At 43.4% G+C, this 18,162-nt stretch overlaps 1 protein-coding gene across 1 annotated transcript; it reads right to left on the bottom strand.

Moving 5' to 3' along the window:
- Positions 1-14,325: 14,325 nt before the first annotated feature.
- On the bottom strand, positions 14,326-17,219 carry LOC131359683 (barrier-to-autointegration factor-like protein). Its single transcript, XM_058399720.1, has 3 exons — positions 17,108-17,219; positions 15,227-15,455; positions 14,326-14,554 (listed from the first exon to the last, which is right to left on the bottom strand). Exons 2-3 carry the CDS (start codon positions 15,350-15,352, stop codon positions 14,408-14,410), a joined length of 273 nt encoding a protein of 90 aa, XP_058255703.1. The 5' UTR covers positions 15,353-15,455; positions 17,108-17,219; the 3' UTR covers positions 14,326-14,407.
- Between the last annotated feature and the right edge of the window lie 943 nt (positions 17,220-18,162).

Raw genomic sequence — 18,162 nt, 5'->3', positions numbered from 1 at the left:
AGCCTGCAAAAAATCCGGTGCTGGAGTCAGAGCCTCCTAAAAATCCGGCGGTGGAGTCAGAGCCTGCTAAAAATCCGGCGGTGGAGTCACAGTCTGCTAAAAATCCGGTGGTGGAGTCAGAGCCTGCTAAAAATCCGGTGCTGGAGTGAGAGCCTGCTAAAAATCAAGTGGTGGAGTCAGAGCCTGCTAAAAATCCGGTGGTGGAGTCAGAGCCTGCTAAAAATCCGGTGCTGGAGTGAGAGCCTGCTAAAAATCCCGTGCTGGAGTCAGAGCCTGCTAAAAATCCGGCGGTGGAGTCAGAGCCTGCTAAAAATCCGGTGGTGGAGTCAGAGCCTGCAAAAAATCCGGTGGTGGAGTCAGAGCCTGCTAAAAATCCCGTGCTGGAGTCAGAGCCTGCTAAAAATCCGGCGGTGGAGTCAGAGCCTGCTAAAAATCCAGTGCTGGAGTGAGAGCCTGCTAAAAATCAAGTGGTGGAGTCAGAGCCTGCTAAAAATCCGGTGGTGGAGTCAGAGCCTGCTAAAAATCCGGTGCTGGAGTGAGAGCCTGCTAAAAATCCCGTGCTGGAGTCAGAGCCTGCTAAAAATCAAGTGGTGGAGTCAGAGCCTGCTAAAAATCCGGTGGTGGAGTCAGAGCCTGCAAAAAATCCGGTGGTGGAGTCAGAGCCTGCTAACAATCCGGTGGTGGAGTCAGAGCCTGCTAAAAATCCGGTGGTGGAGTCAGAGCCTGCAAAAAATCCGGTGGTGGAGTCAGAGCCTGCTAAAAATCCCGTGCTGGAGTCAGAGCCTGCTAAAAATCCGGCGGTGGAGTCAGAGCCTGCTAAAAATCAAGTGGTGGAGTCAGAGCCTGCTAAAAATCCGGTGCTGGAGTGAGAGCCTGCTAAAAATCCGGTGCTGGAGTGAGAGCCTGCTAAAAATCCGGTGGTGGAGTCAGAGCCTGCTAAAAATCCAGTGGTGGAGTCAGAGCCTGCTAAAAATCCAGTGGTGGAGTCAGAGCCTGCTAAAAATCTGGTGCTGGAGTGAGAGCCTGCTAAAAATCCAGTGGTGGAGTCAGAGCCTGCTAAAAATCCGGTGGTGGAGTCAGAGCCTGCTAAAAATCCGGTGGTGGAGTCAAAGCCTGCTAAAAATCCGGTGGTGGAGTCAGAGCCTGCTAAAAATCCGGTGGTGGAGTCAGAGCCTGCTAAAAATCCGGTGCTGGAGTGAGAGCCTGCTAAAAATCCGGTGCTGGAGTCAGAGCCTGCTAAAAATCCGGTGCTGGAGTGAGAGCCTGCTAAAAATCCGGTGGTGGAGTGAGAGCCTGCTAAAAATCCAGTGGTGGAGTCAGAGCCTGCTAAAAATCTGGTGCTGGAGTGAGAGCCTGCTAAAAATCCAGTGGTGGAGTCAGAGCCTGCTAAAAATCTGGGGTGAAGTCACAACCTGTATGACCTCCAGGGATGGAGTCACCGCTTGCAAAAACTGTCACAAACTGCAAAAAATCCATTGGAGTAGAGCTACAACCTGCTAAAAATCTGGCGGTGGAGTCAGAGCCTGCTAAAAAGCCGGTGGTGGAATCAGAGCCTGCTAAAAATCCGGTGGTGGAGTCAGAGCCTGCTAAAAATCCAGTGGTGGAGTCAGAGCCTGCTAAAATCCGGTGGTGGAGTCAGAGCCTGCTAAAAATCCAGTGGTGGAGTCAGAGCCTGCTAAAAATCCAGTGGTGGAGTCAGAGCCTGCTAAAAATCCGGTGGTGGAGTCAGAGCCTGCTAAAAATCCCGTGCTGGAGTCAGAGCCTGCAAAAAATCCGGCGGTGGAGTCAGAGCCTGCTAAAAATCCGGCAGTGGAGTCAGAGCCTGCTAAAAATCCGGCGGTGGAGTCAGAGCCTGCTAAAAATCCGGCGGTGGAGTGAGAGCCTGCAAAAAATCCGGAGCTGGAGTCAGAGCCTGCTAAAAATCCGGCGGTGGAGTCAGAGCCTGCTAAAAATCCGGCGGTGGAGTGAGAGCCTGCAAAAAATCCGGTGCTGGAGTCAGAGCCTGCTAAAAATCCGGCGGTGGAGTCAGAGCCTGCTAAAAATCCGGTGCTGGAGTGAGAGCCTGCTAAAAATCCAGTGGTGGAGTCAGAGCCTGCTAAAAATCCGGTGGTGGAGTCAGAGCCTGCTAAAAATCCGGTGCTGGAGTGAGAGCCTGCTAAAAATCCAGTGGTGGAGTCAGAGCCTGCTAAAAATCCAGTGGTGGAGTCAGAGCCTGCTAAAAATCCAGTGGTGGAGTCAGAGCCTGCTAAAAATCCAGTGGTGGAGTCAGAGCCTGCTAAAAATCCAGTGGTGGAGTCAGAGCCTGCTAAAAATCTGGGGTGAAGTCACAACCTGTATGACCTCCAGGGATGGAGTCACCGCTTGCAAAAACTGTCACAAACTGCAAAAAATCCATTGGAGTAGAGCTACAACCTGCTAAAAATCTGGCGGTGGAGTCAGAGCCTGCTAAAAAGCCGGTGGTGGAATCAGAGCCTGCTAAAAATCCGGTGGTGGAGTCAGAGCCTGCTAAAAATCCAGTGGTGGAGTCAGAGCCTGCTAAAATCCGGTGGTGGAGTCAGAGCCTGCTAAAAATCCAGTGGTGGAGTCAGAGCCTGCTAAAAATCCGGTGGTGGAGTCAGAGCCTGCTAAAAATCCAGTGGTGGAGTCAGAGCCTGCTAAAAATCCAGTGGTGGAGTCAGAGCCTGCTAAAATCCGGTGGTGGAGTCAGAGCCTGCCAAAAATCCAGTGGTGGAGTCAGAGCCTGCTAAAATCCGGTGGTGGAGTCAGAGCCTGCTAAAAATCCAGTGGTGGAGTCAGAGCCTGCTAAAAATCCGGTGGTGGAGTCAGAGCCTGCTAAAAATCCGGTGGTGGAGTCAGAGCCTGCTAAAAATCCGGTGCTGGAGTGAGAGCCTGCTAAAAATCCAGTGGTGGAGTCAGAGCCTGCTAAAAATCCAGTGGTGGAGTCAGAGCCTGCTAAAATCCGGTGGTGGAGTCAGAGCCTGCTAAAAATCCAGTGGTGGAGTCAGAGCCTGCTAAAAATCCGGTGGTGGAGTCAGAGCCTGCTAAAAATCCAGTGGTGGAGTCAGAGCCTGCTAAAATCCGGTGGTGGAGTCAGAGCCTGCTAAAAATCCAGTGGTGGAGTCAGAGCCTGCTAAAAATCCGGTGGTGGAGTCAGAGCCTGCTAAAAATCCGGTGGTGGAGTCAGAGCCTGCTAAAAATCCGGTGCTGGAGTGAGAGCCTGCTAAAAATCCAGTGGTGGAGTCAGAGCCTGCTAAAAATCCAGTGGTGGAGTCAGAGCCTGCTAAAATCCGGTGGTGGAGTCAGAGCCTGCTAAAAATCCAGTGGTGGAGTCAGAGCCTGCTAAAAATCCGGTGGTGGAGTCAGAGCCTGCTAAAAATCCGGTGGTGGAGTCAGAGCCTGCTAAAAATCCGGTGCTGGAGTGAGAGCCTGCTAAAAATCCAGTGGTGGAGTCAGAGCCTGCTAAAAATCCAGTGGTGGAGTCAGAGCCTGCTAAAAATCCGGTGCTGGAGTGAGAGCCTGCTAAAAATCCGGTGCTGGAGTGAGAGCCTGCTAAAAATCCAGTGGTGGAGTCAGAGCCTGCTAAAAATCCGGTGGTGGAGTCAGAGCCTGCTAAAAATCTGATGGAGTCAGAGCCTGAATAAACTCCAGTCATGGAGTCACAGCCTACGTAAACTCCAGGGGTGAAATCACAACTTGCAAAAAAAAAGAAGAAGTGGAATGGAGTTACAACCTGCATAAACTGCAGGGGTGGAGTCACTGCCTGCATTAAATGCATTGAAGTCAGAGCCTGCTAAAAATCCGGTGGTGGAGTCAGATTCTGTCAAAAAATCCGGTGCTACAGTCAGAGCCTGCTAAAAATCCGGTGGAGTCAGAGCCTGCATAAACTCCAGCGATGGAGTCATAGCCTACGTAAACTCCAGGGGTGGAGTCACAGCCTGCATAAACTCCAGCGATGGAGTCATAGCCTACGTAAACTCTAGGGGTGGAGTCACAGCCTGCATAAAATCCATTGCAGTAGGATTACAACCTGAAAAAAACCCAGTGTTGGAGTTGGAGTCAGAGCCTGCTAAATATCTGGTGCTGGCCTCAGAGCCTACATACACTCAGTGGTGTGATCACAACCTGTACAAACTCCAGTGGTGGAGTCACAACCTGCAAAAAAATTTGATGATTTGATGAAAAAAATGATTTTGCTGCTTTTCTCACCCACTTAATCACTCTTTCCTCAAATATAATATTGTTGGGTGACTTTAATATACACACTGACAATATTAACCACCCTCTTACTAGAGACTTTGTTGCCTGTCTTGAGAGTTTTGGTTTCCAGCAGCATATTGACTTTCCTACTCACTCAAAGGGACACATTTTGGACTTAATTTGCTGTTCTGGTCTTATTCCTTCGGTTTGTACAGCTGATGATCTTCCTATAACTGATCACTTACTTCTCTCATTCAATGTTCAACTCTCTCTTTCTGTAATGAAGCAACCTCGTATCATCTCATTTCACAATATTAAGGACATCAGTTCTGATACTCTTTCCTGTGGTATTGATAATCTTATGAACATTAACAACTTATCCAACCCTGATGATCTGGTTCTTCATTATAATGATGGTCTTAATAGTATTCTAAACTCTTTTGCTCCTCTGAAAACAAGGACAGTCACCTTTTCTCACTCTGCACATTGGTTTACTTCTGAGCTCCGGCTAATGAAAGCCAAATGTTGTCAGCTTGAACGGCTTTATAGGAAAACTGGTCTTACTGCCCACAAAGATTTGTAAATAAGTCATACTCTGCAATATAAGAACTGTATTGTTAATACTAAATCCAGGTATTATTCTGGTTTAATATGTTCCTATGTAGGCAAAATTAAGATGCTGTTTTCACTTTTCAATACTGTTTTTAGTCCCCAATGTTCTTTGCCTTCTCATCTATATTCATCTGCCTTTTGCAACTTTCTGATGTCCTTTTTCAATGATAAAATATACAAAATTCATCTGCACTTAGGCTCACCATCCTCCCTTACTACTTCTTCTGAATCTTACCCTATTCCTTATCCTTTCTCCGCTTTCCAGTTTTCTACCAATTCAGATATTTCAGATCTTATACATAAGTCTAAGTCTTCTACTTGTTCGCTAGATCCGCTTCCCACTGTTCTGGTCAAGGCCTGTCTTCCCTCTCTGATTCCTCTTATTTCTGCTATCATTTGCTCCTCTCTTACTACTGGAATTGTTCCTATCCCACTTAAAACTGCCGCTATTACTCCAATTCTGAAAAAGTCTGGTGCCGATTCTAGTAATTTCAATAATCTCCAACTTACCTTTTCTTTCAAAAATCCTTGAAAAAATAGTTGCTTCTCAACTTCATTCTCATTTAACTTGTAATAACTTGTATGAACACTTCCAGTCTGGTTTTCGCCCTTTTCATAGCACTGAAACTGCCCTTTTAAAAATTACTAATGACCTTCTCATGGCAGCTGATTCTGGCTCAGTCACCATTCTTATCCTTCTTGATCTAAGTGCGGCCCTTGATACCATTTCTCATACCATCCTTCTTAATCGACTTCTCAATTGGCATTACTAACACCTCTCTGGACTGGTTTAAATCATATTTATCAGAGCGCACACAGTTCATCAAATTACACTCTTTTAGTTCCAAATCTTCCCCTGTTAACACTGGAGTCCCACAAGGTTCTGTCCTTGGACCTCTTCTTTTCATCATCTACCTTCTTCCTCTTGGCAATATCTTTCGAAAATACAGTATTCTATTCCACTGTTATGGGGATGACACCCAACTCTATTACTCCAGCAACCCTGATGCTACCCTTCCTCCTTCCTCTCTTCTTGACTGCTTTAATGAACTCAAATCCTGGTTCTCTTCCAACTTCCTCAAATTAAATAGTGAGAAAACTGAATTTCTTTTAATTGGTACTAAATCAACTTTATCTAAAATAAATAGCTTCTCCCTCTCTATTGACAATTCTATTGTTTCCCCTTCTACTCAGGTTAAGAGTTTGGGTGTCCTCCTGGACAGTACACTCTCATTTCAATCACATATTAATAACATTACCCGGTCTGCGTATTTCCATCTACGTAATATCAACCGTCTTCGTCCTTCCCTTACACAGAATGCTACTGCTATTCTTGTTCACAATCTTGTTACCTCCTGTATTGACTATTGTAACTCCCTTATTTTTGGTCTCTCTCATAAATCTCTTCTTAAACTTCAACTGGTTCAAAACTCAGCAGCTCGTATCATCACTAAAACTCCTTCATTTCACCACATCACTCCGGTTTTACAGCAGCTTCACTGGCTTCTGGTCAAGCTTCGCACTTTAAGATTCTTCTTCTCACTTTTAAAGCTATTCACAATCTTGCCCCTTCTTACTTGTCTGATCTTCTCCATATTCATGTTCCGTCTCATTCTCTTACATCTGCCTCTTCTCTTCATCTTTCTGTGCCTTCTGCTCGTCTCGCCACCATGGGGCAGAGGGCTTTCTGTTGCTCTGCTCCCCGGCTCTGGAATTCTTTACCTCCAGACATCCGTAACCTTGACTCTCTGTCTAACTTTAAATCTAGAGCCTGAATAAACTCCAGCAATGGAGTCACAGCCTACGTATGGACTCCAGGAATGAAGTCAAAACACCTGAAATGGAGTTCCAACCTACATAAACTCCAGGGGTGCAAAAAATCCAGCGTTGGAGTCAGAGCCTGCTAAAAATCTGGTGGTGGAGTCAGAGCCTGCTAAAAATCCGGTGCTGGAATCAGTCTACATACACTCAGCGATGGAATCACAGCCTGCATAAACTCCAGGGGCGGAGTCACAACCTCCAACAAAACAAATGGTGGAGTTACAACCTGCGTAAACTGCAGGGGTGGAGTCACTGCCTGCATTAAATGCATTGAAGTAGAGTTACAACCTGCTAAAAATCCGGTGCTAGAGTCAGAGTCTGTTAAAAATCCAGTGGAGTCAGAGCCTGAATAAACTCCAGCGATGGAGTCACAGCCTACGTAAACTCCAGGGGTGAAATCACAACTTGCAAAAAAAGATGTGGAATGGAGTTACTCCAGGAATGGAGTTATAACCTCATAAAAATCCGGGGTGGAGTCACAACCTGCATGACCTCCAGGGGTGGAGTCACAGCCTGCACAAAATCCATTGGAGTAAAGTTACAACCAGCTAAAAATCTGGTGTTGGAGTCAGAGGCTGCTAAAACTCCAGTGCTGGAGTCAGAGCCTGCTAAAAAATCTGCTGTTGGAGTCAGAGCCTACATACACTTAGCGGTAGAGTTACAACCTGCATGAACTCCAGGGGTGGAGTCAGAACCTGCACAAACTTCAGGGGTGGAGTTACAACCTGCATAAACTCCAAGGGTGGAGTTACAACCTGCATAAACTCCAAGGGTGGAGTCACAACCTGCACAAACTCCAGGGGTGGAGTTACAACCTGCATGAACTCCAGGGGTGGAGTTACAACCTGCATGAACTCCAGGGGTGGAGTCACAGCCTGCATAAACTCCAGGGGTGGAGTCACAGCTTTACTACCACACCACAGACAAATATAAAATATATATTTGACGTATTTCCAATGATCAAGTACAGAATATCACAAGTATCAGAAACACAAATGTAATAAAAGCTAAGAAATGTTCACTCAGTAGCACACGAACAGAGCAGTAAGAGTAAACAGTATGTGATTAGCACTAGTGAATAAATCAAAATCCTTGGACTGAGGACAGGCAAAATAAATTAAATGGATAATCAAGGCTTTTTTACTGTCTCTTTCATCTTTCGCTGAATCAATCTCTCTCTCTCTCTCTCTCTCTCTCTCTCTCTCACACACACACACACTCAATAATATATCCTTATATTAATTGTGTATTACACTCCTACTACTGATCTCATAAATCATAAAAGCACATATTGTTCTAAGAGTTTTACTTACCTTACACTTAGAAGAAGAAGAAGAAGAAGAAGAAGAAGAAGAAATTATTTCTGGTCAAATGTGGCACCAGAAAATACTCCTATCCCCATCTAACCCTAACACTAACACTATTCTACTTCTATGATTTCTTTTATTTGTTATCAAAAATCTTCACCCACCTCTCTATTCTATCTACTTTTTATTTATTAGTTTAAAAAACCCTACTATATGTGCTGCGTTAGAGTAAACGAGACTTGTCACATCACAGCACTTACATGTTTGCTGGTTTGTTGGTTTGATTTGATCTGTTGTAAGTTGCTTATGATGAAAGCGTCCTCTTCAAGTCAAACACAACTATACCTCTTACCTGTCTCTGGAAACAGCCGATCGGGCAGTACCTCGCTGAAGATGGGTCATGTGGCGATGTCATTTTCACCCCGCGATTTCTTGATCCGTAAATTGAGCGGTCCGAAGATTCATTCCTAGCGGCGGCAGGTCAGAACAACCGTCAGGCCACCGGGAAATGTCCGGTGCTCCCGATGGCCAGTCCGCCCTGGCTGTGACTTCAAGTTGTCCTTCATCTTCAGGACAGAAGAGTTGACGCTTCTTTGTGGTTTCTTGTGATGCAGGAGCCCAGAAGTGAGTTAGCGTTTCTCCTGATCCATTGCCCTGAAGTCAGCAAATTTTGTTGTTTAAAGGAAGCGTGACGTGACGTGACGTGACGTGACGTACTGGAACTTAATCAGGAATCTCATGTTCTACTACGACAGCACTGCTGCGTGGTGATGGTGACGTCATGTGACTGTGCCTGGTGATGGTGAAGTCATGTGACTGTGCCTGGTGATGGTGAAGTCATGTGACTGTGCCGGGTGATGTTAGTCATGTAACTTTGCCTGGTGATGTTAAAGTCACGTGACCGTACCTGTTGAGTTAAAGTCACATGACTCTGTCTGGTGATGTTAAAGTCACGTGACCGTACCTGTTGAGTTAAAGTCACATGACTCTGTCTGGTGATGTTAAAGTCACGTGACCGTACCTGTTGAGTTAAAGTCACATGACTCTGTCTGGTGATGTTAAAGTCACGTGATCGTACCTGTTGAGTTAAAGTCACATGACTCTGTCTGGTGATGTTAAAGACACGTGACCATACCTGTTGCGTTAAAGTCACATGACTCTGTTTGGCGATGTTAAAGTCACGTGACCATACCGTTGTAGTTTAAGAAAAAATCATAATAATTGTAAGTCATTTTAATTGTATTTAATTGTAAACATTTCATATACACATACATATATATATCAGATATCAGTGGCGGGCCGTGCATTTCACACCTAGGCCTTCACTGGTATCCTTCCTGAATTAATCCACCTCTATACCAGCATTATGACGCCACCATGGGCGTCGCCAAGCCATTTTCTACTCAGCCCTCCTAAAATTCTGCGATTCTCCATAAACTGTACAGAAACTGGTGATCTCCTCAGTCCCCTTTAAATTTCAAATGAAAACGGCCGCAGATTTCGGCTCCTCCCCGTCTTTCAGCGCGTTCTTCAATCCACAGACTGCGGCGTCCGAGCGCAAAGATCAGAGGACAAGTGTGTGTGTGTGTGAGATCAGGAAGACTTGTATCTGGCTTGTTCAGTACTCAAATGTTATACACATCTATGCAATACAGTGGAATGCTGCAATAAGTTTACCGTCCTTCCCTGTTAGTCAAACCTTTATTTTATTTATTTATTTTTACTATTATACCCTCATTGGGGGCTGAGCCTCCCTTAAATGAAAATTCTAGAATTGCCCCTGGACGCCACAGCAATAGATACTAATCAACCATTAAATTAAAAGTAAAAAAAGAAATTAGTCTACAGTATTTCACAAGGAACAGTCCATTTTATTAGGGTTACTTTTCTGAAAAAAGAGATTCTTGATGCCGTATGCAGCAAACTGCAATCTCCGGAGGACGCAGCATCCGAAATGAGACGCAGCAAATATAGAAACAATGTATATGGGCGGGTCGCTGCCTCTGACTACTCCAATTATCCAATCAAAGGATGGGAAATTGCTGATGTAATCGTATGCCTGCTAGATGGGCCCAGTGACACCAACTCGAAATCTGATTGGTTAAGGTAACAATTTGATTGCCACTTATTTTAAGCTATGGGCACCTGCACTTTTAATTCTGAAGGCCTTGAGGGATATTTTCACTCTGGGAACTCATGATGTCAGCCACTAGCTGAAATATGATTGGATAAATACTCTTCTCATAAATATACACTACTGGAAGCAGCGCAACCGAGAGAAAAGCTATGAAATGTAGAGAATAGACTACTGGGAATAGTTTAATACACATTCATGGAAAAATATACAGTACTAAATATATTAAAATGCAAGTCAGTGATTCATATCACTGCTGTTTAGGCCAGCAGAGAAGGCCTTGCTGGCCCTGATGGTCCGCCACTGTATATATACACTGAACAAAATTATAAACGCAACACTTTTGTTTTTGCTCCCATTTTTCATGAGCTGAACTCAAAGATCTAAGACTTTTTCTATGTACACAAAAGGCCTATTTCTCTCAAATATTTTTCACAAATCTGTCTAAATCTGTGTTAGTGAGCACTTCTCCTTTGCCGAGATAATTCATCCACCTCACAGGTGTGGCATATCAAGATGCTGATTAGACAGCATGATTATTGCACAGGTGTGCCTTAGGCTGGCCATAAAACATAAAACATACGCCGTTGTCCAACATCGTTGTCCATAAAACATACGCCTGCCCATACCATAACCCCACCGCCACCACGGGCCACTCGATCCACAACATTGACATCAGCAAACCGCTCATCACACGATGGCATACACGCTGTCTGCCATCTGCCCTGTACAGTGAAAACCGGGATTCATACGTGAAGAGAACACCTCTCCAAAGTGCCAGGTGCCATCGAATGTGAGCATTTGCCCACACAAATCGGTTACGATGACAAACTGCAGTCAGGTCGAGACCCCGATGAGGACGACGAGCATGCAGATGAGCTCCCTGAGACGGTTTCTGACAATTTGTGCAGAAATTCTTTGGTTATGCAAACCGATTGTTGCAGCAGCTGTCCTGGTGGCTGGTCTCAGACGATCTTGGAGGTCCTGGGCTGGTGTGGTTACACGTGGTCTGCGGTAGTGAGGCGGGTTGGATGTACTACCAAATTCTCTGAAACGCCTTTGGAGAGGGCTTATGGTAGAGAAATGAACATTAAATTCACGGGCAACAGCTCTGGTGAACATTCCTGCAGTCATTATGTCAATTGCACGCTCCCTCAAAACTTGCGACATCTGTGGCATTGTGCTGTGATAAAACTGCACATTTTAGAGTGGCCTTTTATTGTGGCCAGCCTAAGGCACACCTGGGCAATAATCATGCTGTCTAATCAGCATCTTGATATGCCACGCCTGTGAGGTGGATGAATTATCTCGGCAAAGGAGAAGTGCTCACTAACACAGATTTAGACAGATTTGTGAACAATATTTGAGAGAAATAGGCCTTTTGTGTACATAGAAAAAGTCTTAGATCTTTGAGTTCAGCTCATGAAAAATGGGGGCATAATTTTGTTCAGTGTATATACACACACAAACAAATATATATAGGGTTATGGTAACAGAGAACATGTCGCGTGGCCGTTTTTTCCCCCTAGTCACCACAAAAGCCGCTTTAGCTAATGTTTTCTTCGACGTAAACGTTTTAAAATAAAAATGTGACTTAAAAGACTTGAAATGTGAATGTGAAATGTGAATACTGCCATGTGAAAGCACTCAGACGTGACTTGGATGGCGAAGCAGCATTTTTAGCCCACTAGCGGGTGCCATGGCTGGTGTACTGTGCACCTCTGGACACCAGAGGGCAGTGTTTAACAGAACTTTTAAATGAAGTGCTATTCAACAGTGACTAGACCCCGATCAGGCATAACATTATGCCCACCTCAACTATGACCACCTCATTACATGTTGGTCCCCCTTTTGCTGCCAAAACACAACAAACTGCAATGCACTGTGTATTCTGACACCTTTCTATCAGAACCAGCTTTAACTTCTTCAGCAGTCTGAGCAACAGTAGCTCGTCTGTTGGATCGGATGGCACAAACCAGCGTTCACTCCCCGCGTGCATCAGTGAGCCTTGACCGCCCATGACCCTGTCTCCGGTTCACCACTGTTCCTTCCTGGACCACTTTTGATAGATCCTGACCACTGCAGACCGGGAACACCCCACAAGAGCTGCAGTTTTGGAGATGCTCTGATCCAGTGGTCTAGCCATCACAATTTGGCCCTTGGTCAAACTCGCTCAAATCCTTACGCTTGTCCATTTTTCCTGCTTCTAACATCAACTTTGAGGACAAAATGTTGACTTGCTGCCTAATATACCCCCCCCACTAACAGGTGCCATGATGAGGAGATCATCAGTCTTATTCACGTCACCTCTCAGTGGTCATAATGTTATGCTTATTTAAAGTGAACGTTTGGGATCTAAAGGGCCACCAATTACCTTTAAAACTCCCTTTTAATAAAAAAAAAAGGCATTTACAAAGGTTCCCAGATAAGAGAGACACACTAATGGTCCATATTTCCTTAGTGTACTACTAAAAAGTCCATCAGGATGACCTGTTAATTGTACTAGCCAATAAAGAATATACACACTACTCACAAAAAGTTAAGGATATTTGGCTTTCAGGTGAAATTTCAGGATGCACTTAAAATGCACTATAACCTTTCCAGGTGAACTTAATTTGACCTTCTCTACACTTTTGAATGCACATGTCCTTTGGCCACATCCCACGTTAATGACCACTTCATTGTGAACAGTGCCCTGCGGAACCGGATGATGAATGCCACTCAACTCCAGGCACATTTAAGGGAGGTGAGAGGCACCCAAGTGTCACGTCAGACCATTCGAAACCGTTTACATCAGCGTGGTCTGTGTGCTAGATGACCTGCAAGGGTACCTGACCACACCACCAGGCACAGGCGTCAGGCCAGGGAGCATTTACGCTGGACGAGGGACCAGTGGGCCTCAGTGCTGTTTTCTGATGAAAGTCAATTCAGGTTGAGCAGAAATGATGGCCACCAACTATGTTAGAGACGTCAAGGAGAGCACTATGCATCAGCCACTGTTGTGGTGGTGTTACAGTCTGGGCAGGTGTGTCTACACAATACAGAACTGCCCTCCATCTTGTGAATGGTACAGTGACAAGCCAATACTACCTGAATAACATCATTAATCCAGTCATTGTGCCCCTGCTTGAACAACACAGGCCTAATTTCATCTTCATGGACGACAATGCTCCAGCTCATCGAGGTCGCATCATTAGGGAACGGCTGCTGGAGGCTGGGGTACCTCAAATGGAGTGGCCTGCACTTTCTCCAGACCTGAATCATATAGAAAACCTATGGGATCAGCTGAGACGCCGTGTAGAGGCTCGTAACCCTGCACCCCAGAACCTCAATGACCTGAGGGCCGCCCTTCAAGAAGAGTGGAATGCCATGCCTCAGCAGACAATAAGTCGACTCGTGAACAGCATGAGACGTCGTTGTCAAGCTGTAATTGGTGGTCAAGGGCACATGACAAATTATTGAGACATTGACATTTCTTGTTGTGGTATACCCACCACTGTTGTTGGCTTTTATTTCAATAAATTGTTTGAGATGAGTAAAATCACCATTGCATGCTTCTACTTAAATGCCCTACTTTCATGATATATCACTGTAGTGTGAACTTTTAACATTTTCCATAAATTTCACCCAAAAGCCAAATATCCTTAACTTTTTGTGAGTAGTGTATGCATATACTATTGTGTATATCATTTGCTATTCTGATAACTAAATACGAGCTTAACATAAAAGCAATATAAAAGACATACAATCCCTAGTATCCAAGGTGTGTGAGTAAAGAAGTGATCTTGTGACCGCATTAATTTGACACATACAGTCCAAAAGTATTGAGACAGCAAGCTTTTTGCTATACAACTGCCGATACTTTCAGACTGAACTGTTGCAACGTTTAAGGACATGCAGCAGCAGCATTTCTGAATCCTGTGCATTTCCTCATTTCGGTATTTTGCCTGTTCCAACTTGCCCAGGTTTCATTCGTAAGGATAAAATCAAGCTCATCTTTAAAATGTAAGATGTTGAACACAGAACAGTATGGCAGCTGGTTTCCTTGACACACAGATTCCAATTTACTTTATTGGTCATTTGTAGGTTTTTCCAAACCGTGTGGCAAATCATCATGGGGTTAAGTCACTGAAACCTGCTAAAAATCTTCTCCAAACTTTATTCTTTTCAAAGTATTTTCATATTTTATTAAGAATAATCCATGCATTTACATAACATCAAATACATCAGTACTAATGAATGACAAATATATAGATGATGTTTGTTCAAAGGTTTAACCTGTTCCTTGATGACACAAGAAATTAAATTACTGAAAGGAAGGACAATGCCACCGGATTCAGAGAAAAGCGTCACACCATTCAGCCAGACACTGTGAACAGGAGGCCGCTTGCCTCGAATTTGCCCCGCTGGTGTCCTTCAGCCACTCAGAGAAGAGTTCACAGTCCTTCCTCAGCAAAAGGAACTGACCCAACACTACAAATGCCTGAAACATAGAGCCACCGATTAGTATCAAGTATCCGAGGTCTATAGCATGTCTGTCATTTACAGGTGAAGAGCTTATTATTCAACAGGACCTTCAGGAGGTCATCTCTCCTTAATGCAACTTAAAAAAACCCAAATAATAAGATCTAAGCTTTCAGACGCTTTATCCCAGCACTATTATTGTTACTGTTATCTGAGCCGTCATCACTGACCACAGCTCACTGGCACTGGAGTTGGATTTCGTTTCCTAGCTTGCATTGAACATGTTTCGTGTTCTGTTTTGCTAACAGCTCTGCTTTTAAATATGAATACATTTGCAAATCGTATTTAGCTTAAGCTCATGAGCAAGGCAAATCTATCGGATTGGGCCGATTTAAAGATTTTTGCAGCTTCTATGTACATTTCATTTATTTCTGTCCAAACATCACCTGGCTTCCCAACAGAGACAGAAATTTAATCAGAGATAACCAGTACATCTACGAGGGACGTGGTGAATAGAATAATTAAAAGGCTTTGCTTTCTGAAAAGAGTGAGTAGACACTTTTTAGGAAGTTAGAAAGAATGCTTAAACACTCTTTGAGGAAGCCACAGAGTGAGGAACAAGACAGGAGAACTCTAACAAGCCCACAACGTCTTTACCCAACATCATTGCGTAGCCAGTCATGAAGCTCACTTTGTCAAAGCCCTGCTCTGTCAGCTTCTTCCCCAGAACGTCCCCGATGCCCGACAGAGCAGTGACCGGTTTATCCCCCATGGGCTCAGCCACGAAGTCTCTGTGCTTCTGAGAGGTGGTGGACATCCCTGGACCGTTCGCTGTACAAGTGCTGCTCTGACTGCTTTGTCTGCTCTCGGAAGATGAAGCGAAATTAAAAAGATCTATACTGAAAGCATCAAGGGCACATCTGGAAGAACAAGACAACATAAAGAAACAAATAATCATTAGAGATTTGGTCACTTTAGACAAGTTTGGCTTGTTTAGAAGGTATTTTATGGCCCTTTGGGGTTTTGTCATCTTTACTGTAATATTTTGCACTGTGAATATTGCAGCTTTGATCACTCAGTGTTTAACCCAAGTGACAAATTAGCTGTGTGATTAAAAATGTGGTAGACCCCAGATGTGATGCTACTCACTTTAGCTGACCAGATTGCACAAGAGTGGTGCGAATTTTGATGTTACAGTTTGAAGCGATCATTTTTCTGTACAATCAGAGCCCAAGTGTCAGAAAACAATACCAGAAAATGGCAGCAGATTTTCATCACACAACCAAACCATATAGCACAGAATGCATTCAGTGGTGGGAATTACATTTCTTACAATACCATGGTGAATATAAACTATATTGGCAGAAGTTTTGGGACACCCCTCCAAATCATTGATTTTAGGTGTTGGGCTCGGCCCCTTAGTCCAAGTGAAAGAAACTCTTAATGCTTCAGCATACCAAGACATTTTGGACAGTTTCTTTGTGTTTCCTGTTCCAACATGACTGCACACCAGTGCACAAAGCAAGGTCCATAAGGACAAGAATGCGTGAGTTTGGTGTGGAGGAAACTTGAGTCCTGACCTCAACCTGATAGAAAACCTTTGGGATGAATTAGAGCAGAGACTGTGAGCCAGGCCAAAACTGGGATGTCTGCCTTTACATGCACATGAATGTAATATGGAGTTGGCCCACCCTTTGCAGCTATAACAGCTTCAACTCTTCTGGGAAGACTTTCCACAAGGTTTAGGAGTGTGTTTATGGGAATTTTTGACATTTGTGAGGTCAGGCATTGATGCTGGACGAGAAGGTCTGGCTTGCAATCCGCTCTAATTCATCCCAAAAGTGTTCTATCAAGTTGAAGTCAGGCCAGTCAAGTTCCTCCACACCAACCTCACTCATCCATGTCTTTATAGACCTTGCTTTGTGCACTGGTGTGCAGTCATGTTGGAAAAGGAAGGGGTCATCCCCAAACTGTTCCCACAAAGTTGGGAGCATGAAATTGTCTTGGCATGTTGAAGCATTAAGAGTTCCTTTCACTGAAACTAAGGGGCCGAGCCCAAGCCCTGAAAAACACCACCTAAATTCAATGATTTGGAGGGGTGTCCCAAAACTTTTGGCAATAGTGTACTTGCATCTAACTGCAACAACATGGCAAACTATGTTAATATGACAACAGGAAACTAAGAAACAGCAACGTAAACATGGCCATGAAATCTAAGCCGCTGTTTGTTAAGGGTTGTGTTGGAGACCTAAGTGTTTATACTGAAAGCAAAATTGATGTATCAAGACTCTTTGCAGCCATTTTGCTAGAAAGACAATCCAAAAAGATCTCTTCAGTATTAAAACATCCAAACAAAAATTATGGATCTTTTCAGTTCTTGCTCATCACATTTTACTGAATACAAACCAAGCAACATGAGCACAACCTCCCAGGACAGACACTCTCACCCAGACACACGTTAAACTCAAGTGTAAACTAAATTATTTAACAGCAATGAATTAATCATCAGTGTTACATACACACCAAAAAAAAGTCCAAATCTTCAGCTTAAAAGTCATTTTTATAAACTTACGTTTGTAGAAAACTGTATATGAGACTTAATTTCCCCTTTGCCTCAGTGTTTCAATCACTCTTCACCAGTTTACCTTCTAATGACATACCTCACTCTCACCTGCACAGGTGAATCGGTTTAAAAAAAACAAAAAAAAACCTAACCAATCAGGAGAAAGAACCCGACTTATGAGGTCACGTGACTCAATTCTCACCTTGTGAAAGTGAATCTGTTTCAATGCTTCACAATGTTTCATGTTTTAACCCTTTCATGAATAAATGATTTTTAGAGGGTTTTACTACCCAATAATTGCATAAAAGGCTTAAATTAATTGTAGCTGAAGTCAGCTAGCATTAAAGGATATCAGATTGTTAAAATGGGATTTAAAAAATTAGTTAGTTTGAAGTTATATAATGTCTAACCTTCATTCATTCATTCGTTTGTTCATTCATTCATTCATTTATCCATTCATTCATTTATTCATTCATTCGTTTGTTCGTTTATTCATTCTTTCATTCATTTATTTATGTATTTATTTATGTATTCATGTATTCATTCATTCATTCATTCATTTATTTATCTATTTATTCACTCATTTATTTATTTTGTTCATTTATTTTTTTATTTATTTAACTTGAGAAGGCTTTTTGTGTATGGTTTGTATAGAAATGCCTGAGATGTCCTGACCGAATTGAGAAGACTACACTAAATGGTTAAATGGTGTAATTAGTTGTTTGGAGGTGATTTATATCATATATATTTTTATAAACAGCCTTAAATGAGTGGCCTGTGAGTGTGGACACTGAACATGAAAGGGTATAAGTTGCACTAATTAAATGAAGATGTCAGGAGATTAAATTTGATTAATGTTTTTGTTCAATTTAATGTTTTGATAGTAAAACAGTCTGAAGATACCCTAGATCTTTCTGGGACCATTTGTTTTTTTGTTTGTTTTTTTAATAAAGTGTAATGCTCATTAGCAATCATTAGAAGTAATAAAGTAGTGTAGAAGGTGCAAATTCTTTATGTGTGGATAATAGAAAGTAACTCTAAATGTCCCAAGACAGATATTTGAT

The sequence above is a fragment of the Hemibagrus wyckioides genome, linkage group LG09 (genome assembly GCF_019097595.1).
Source record: "Hemibagrus wyckioides isolate EC202008001 linkage group LG09, SWU_Hwy_1.0, whole genome shotgun sequence".
In the NCBI taxonomy this organism is placed as follows: domain Eukaryota; kingdom Metazoa; phylum Chordata; class Actinopteri; order Siluriformes; family Bagridae; genus Hemibagrus; species Hemibagrus wyckioides.
Note: the sequence above shows the minus strand (reverse complement) of the source record. Positions and strands in the feature narration are given on the sequence as shown.

What these genes read in the sequence shown, in the direction of transcription:
- LOC131359683 (XM_058399720.1), bottom strand. Translation starts at nt 15,352, where the DNA reads ATGTCCACCACCTCTCAGAAGCACAGAGACTTCGTGGCTGAGCCCATG. An exon ending in CAGAGCAGGGCTTTGACAAA is followed by an intron (nt 14,555 to 15,226) that starts GTGAGCTTCATG and finishes TCTATGTTTCAG; the next exon opens with GCATTTGTAGTGTTGGGTCA.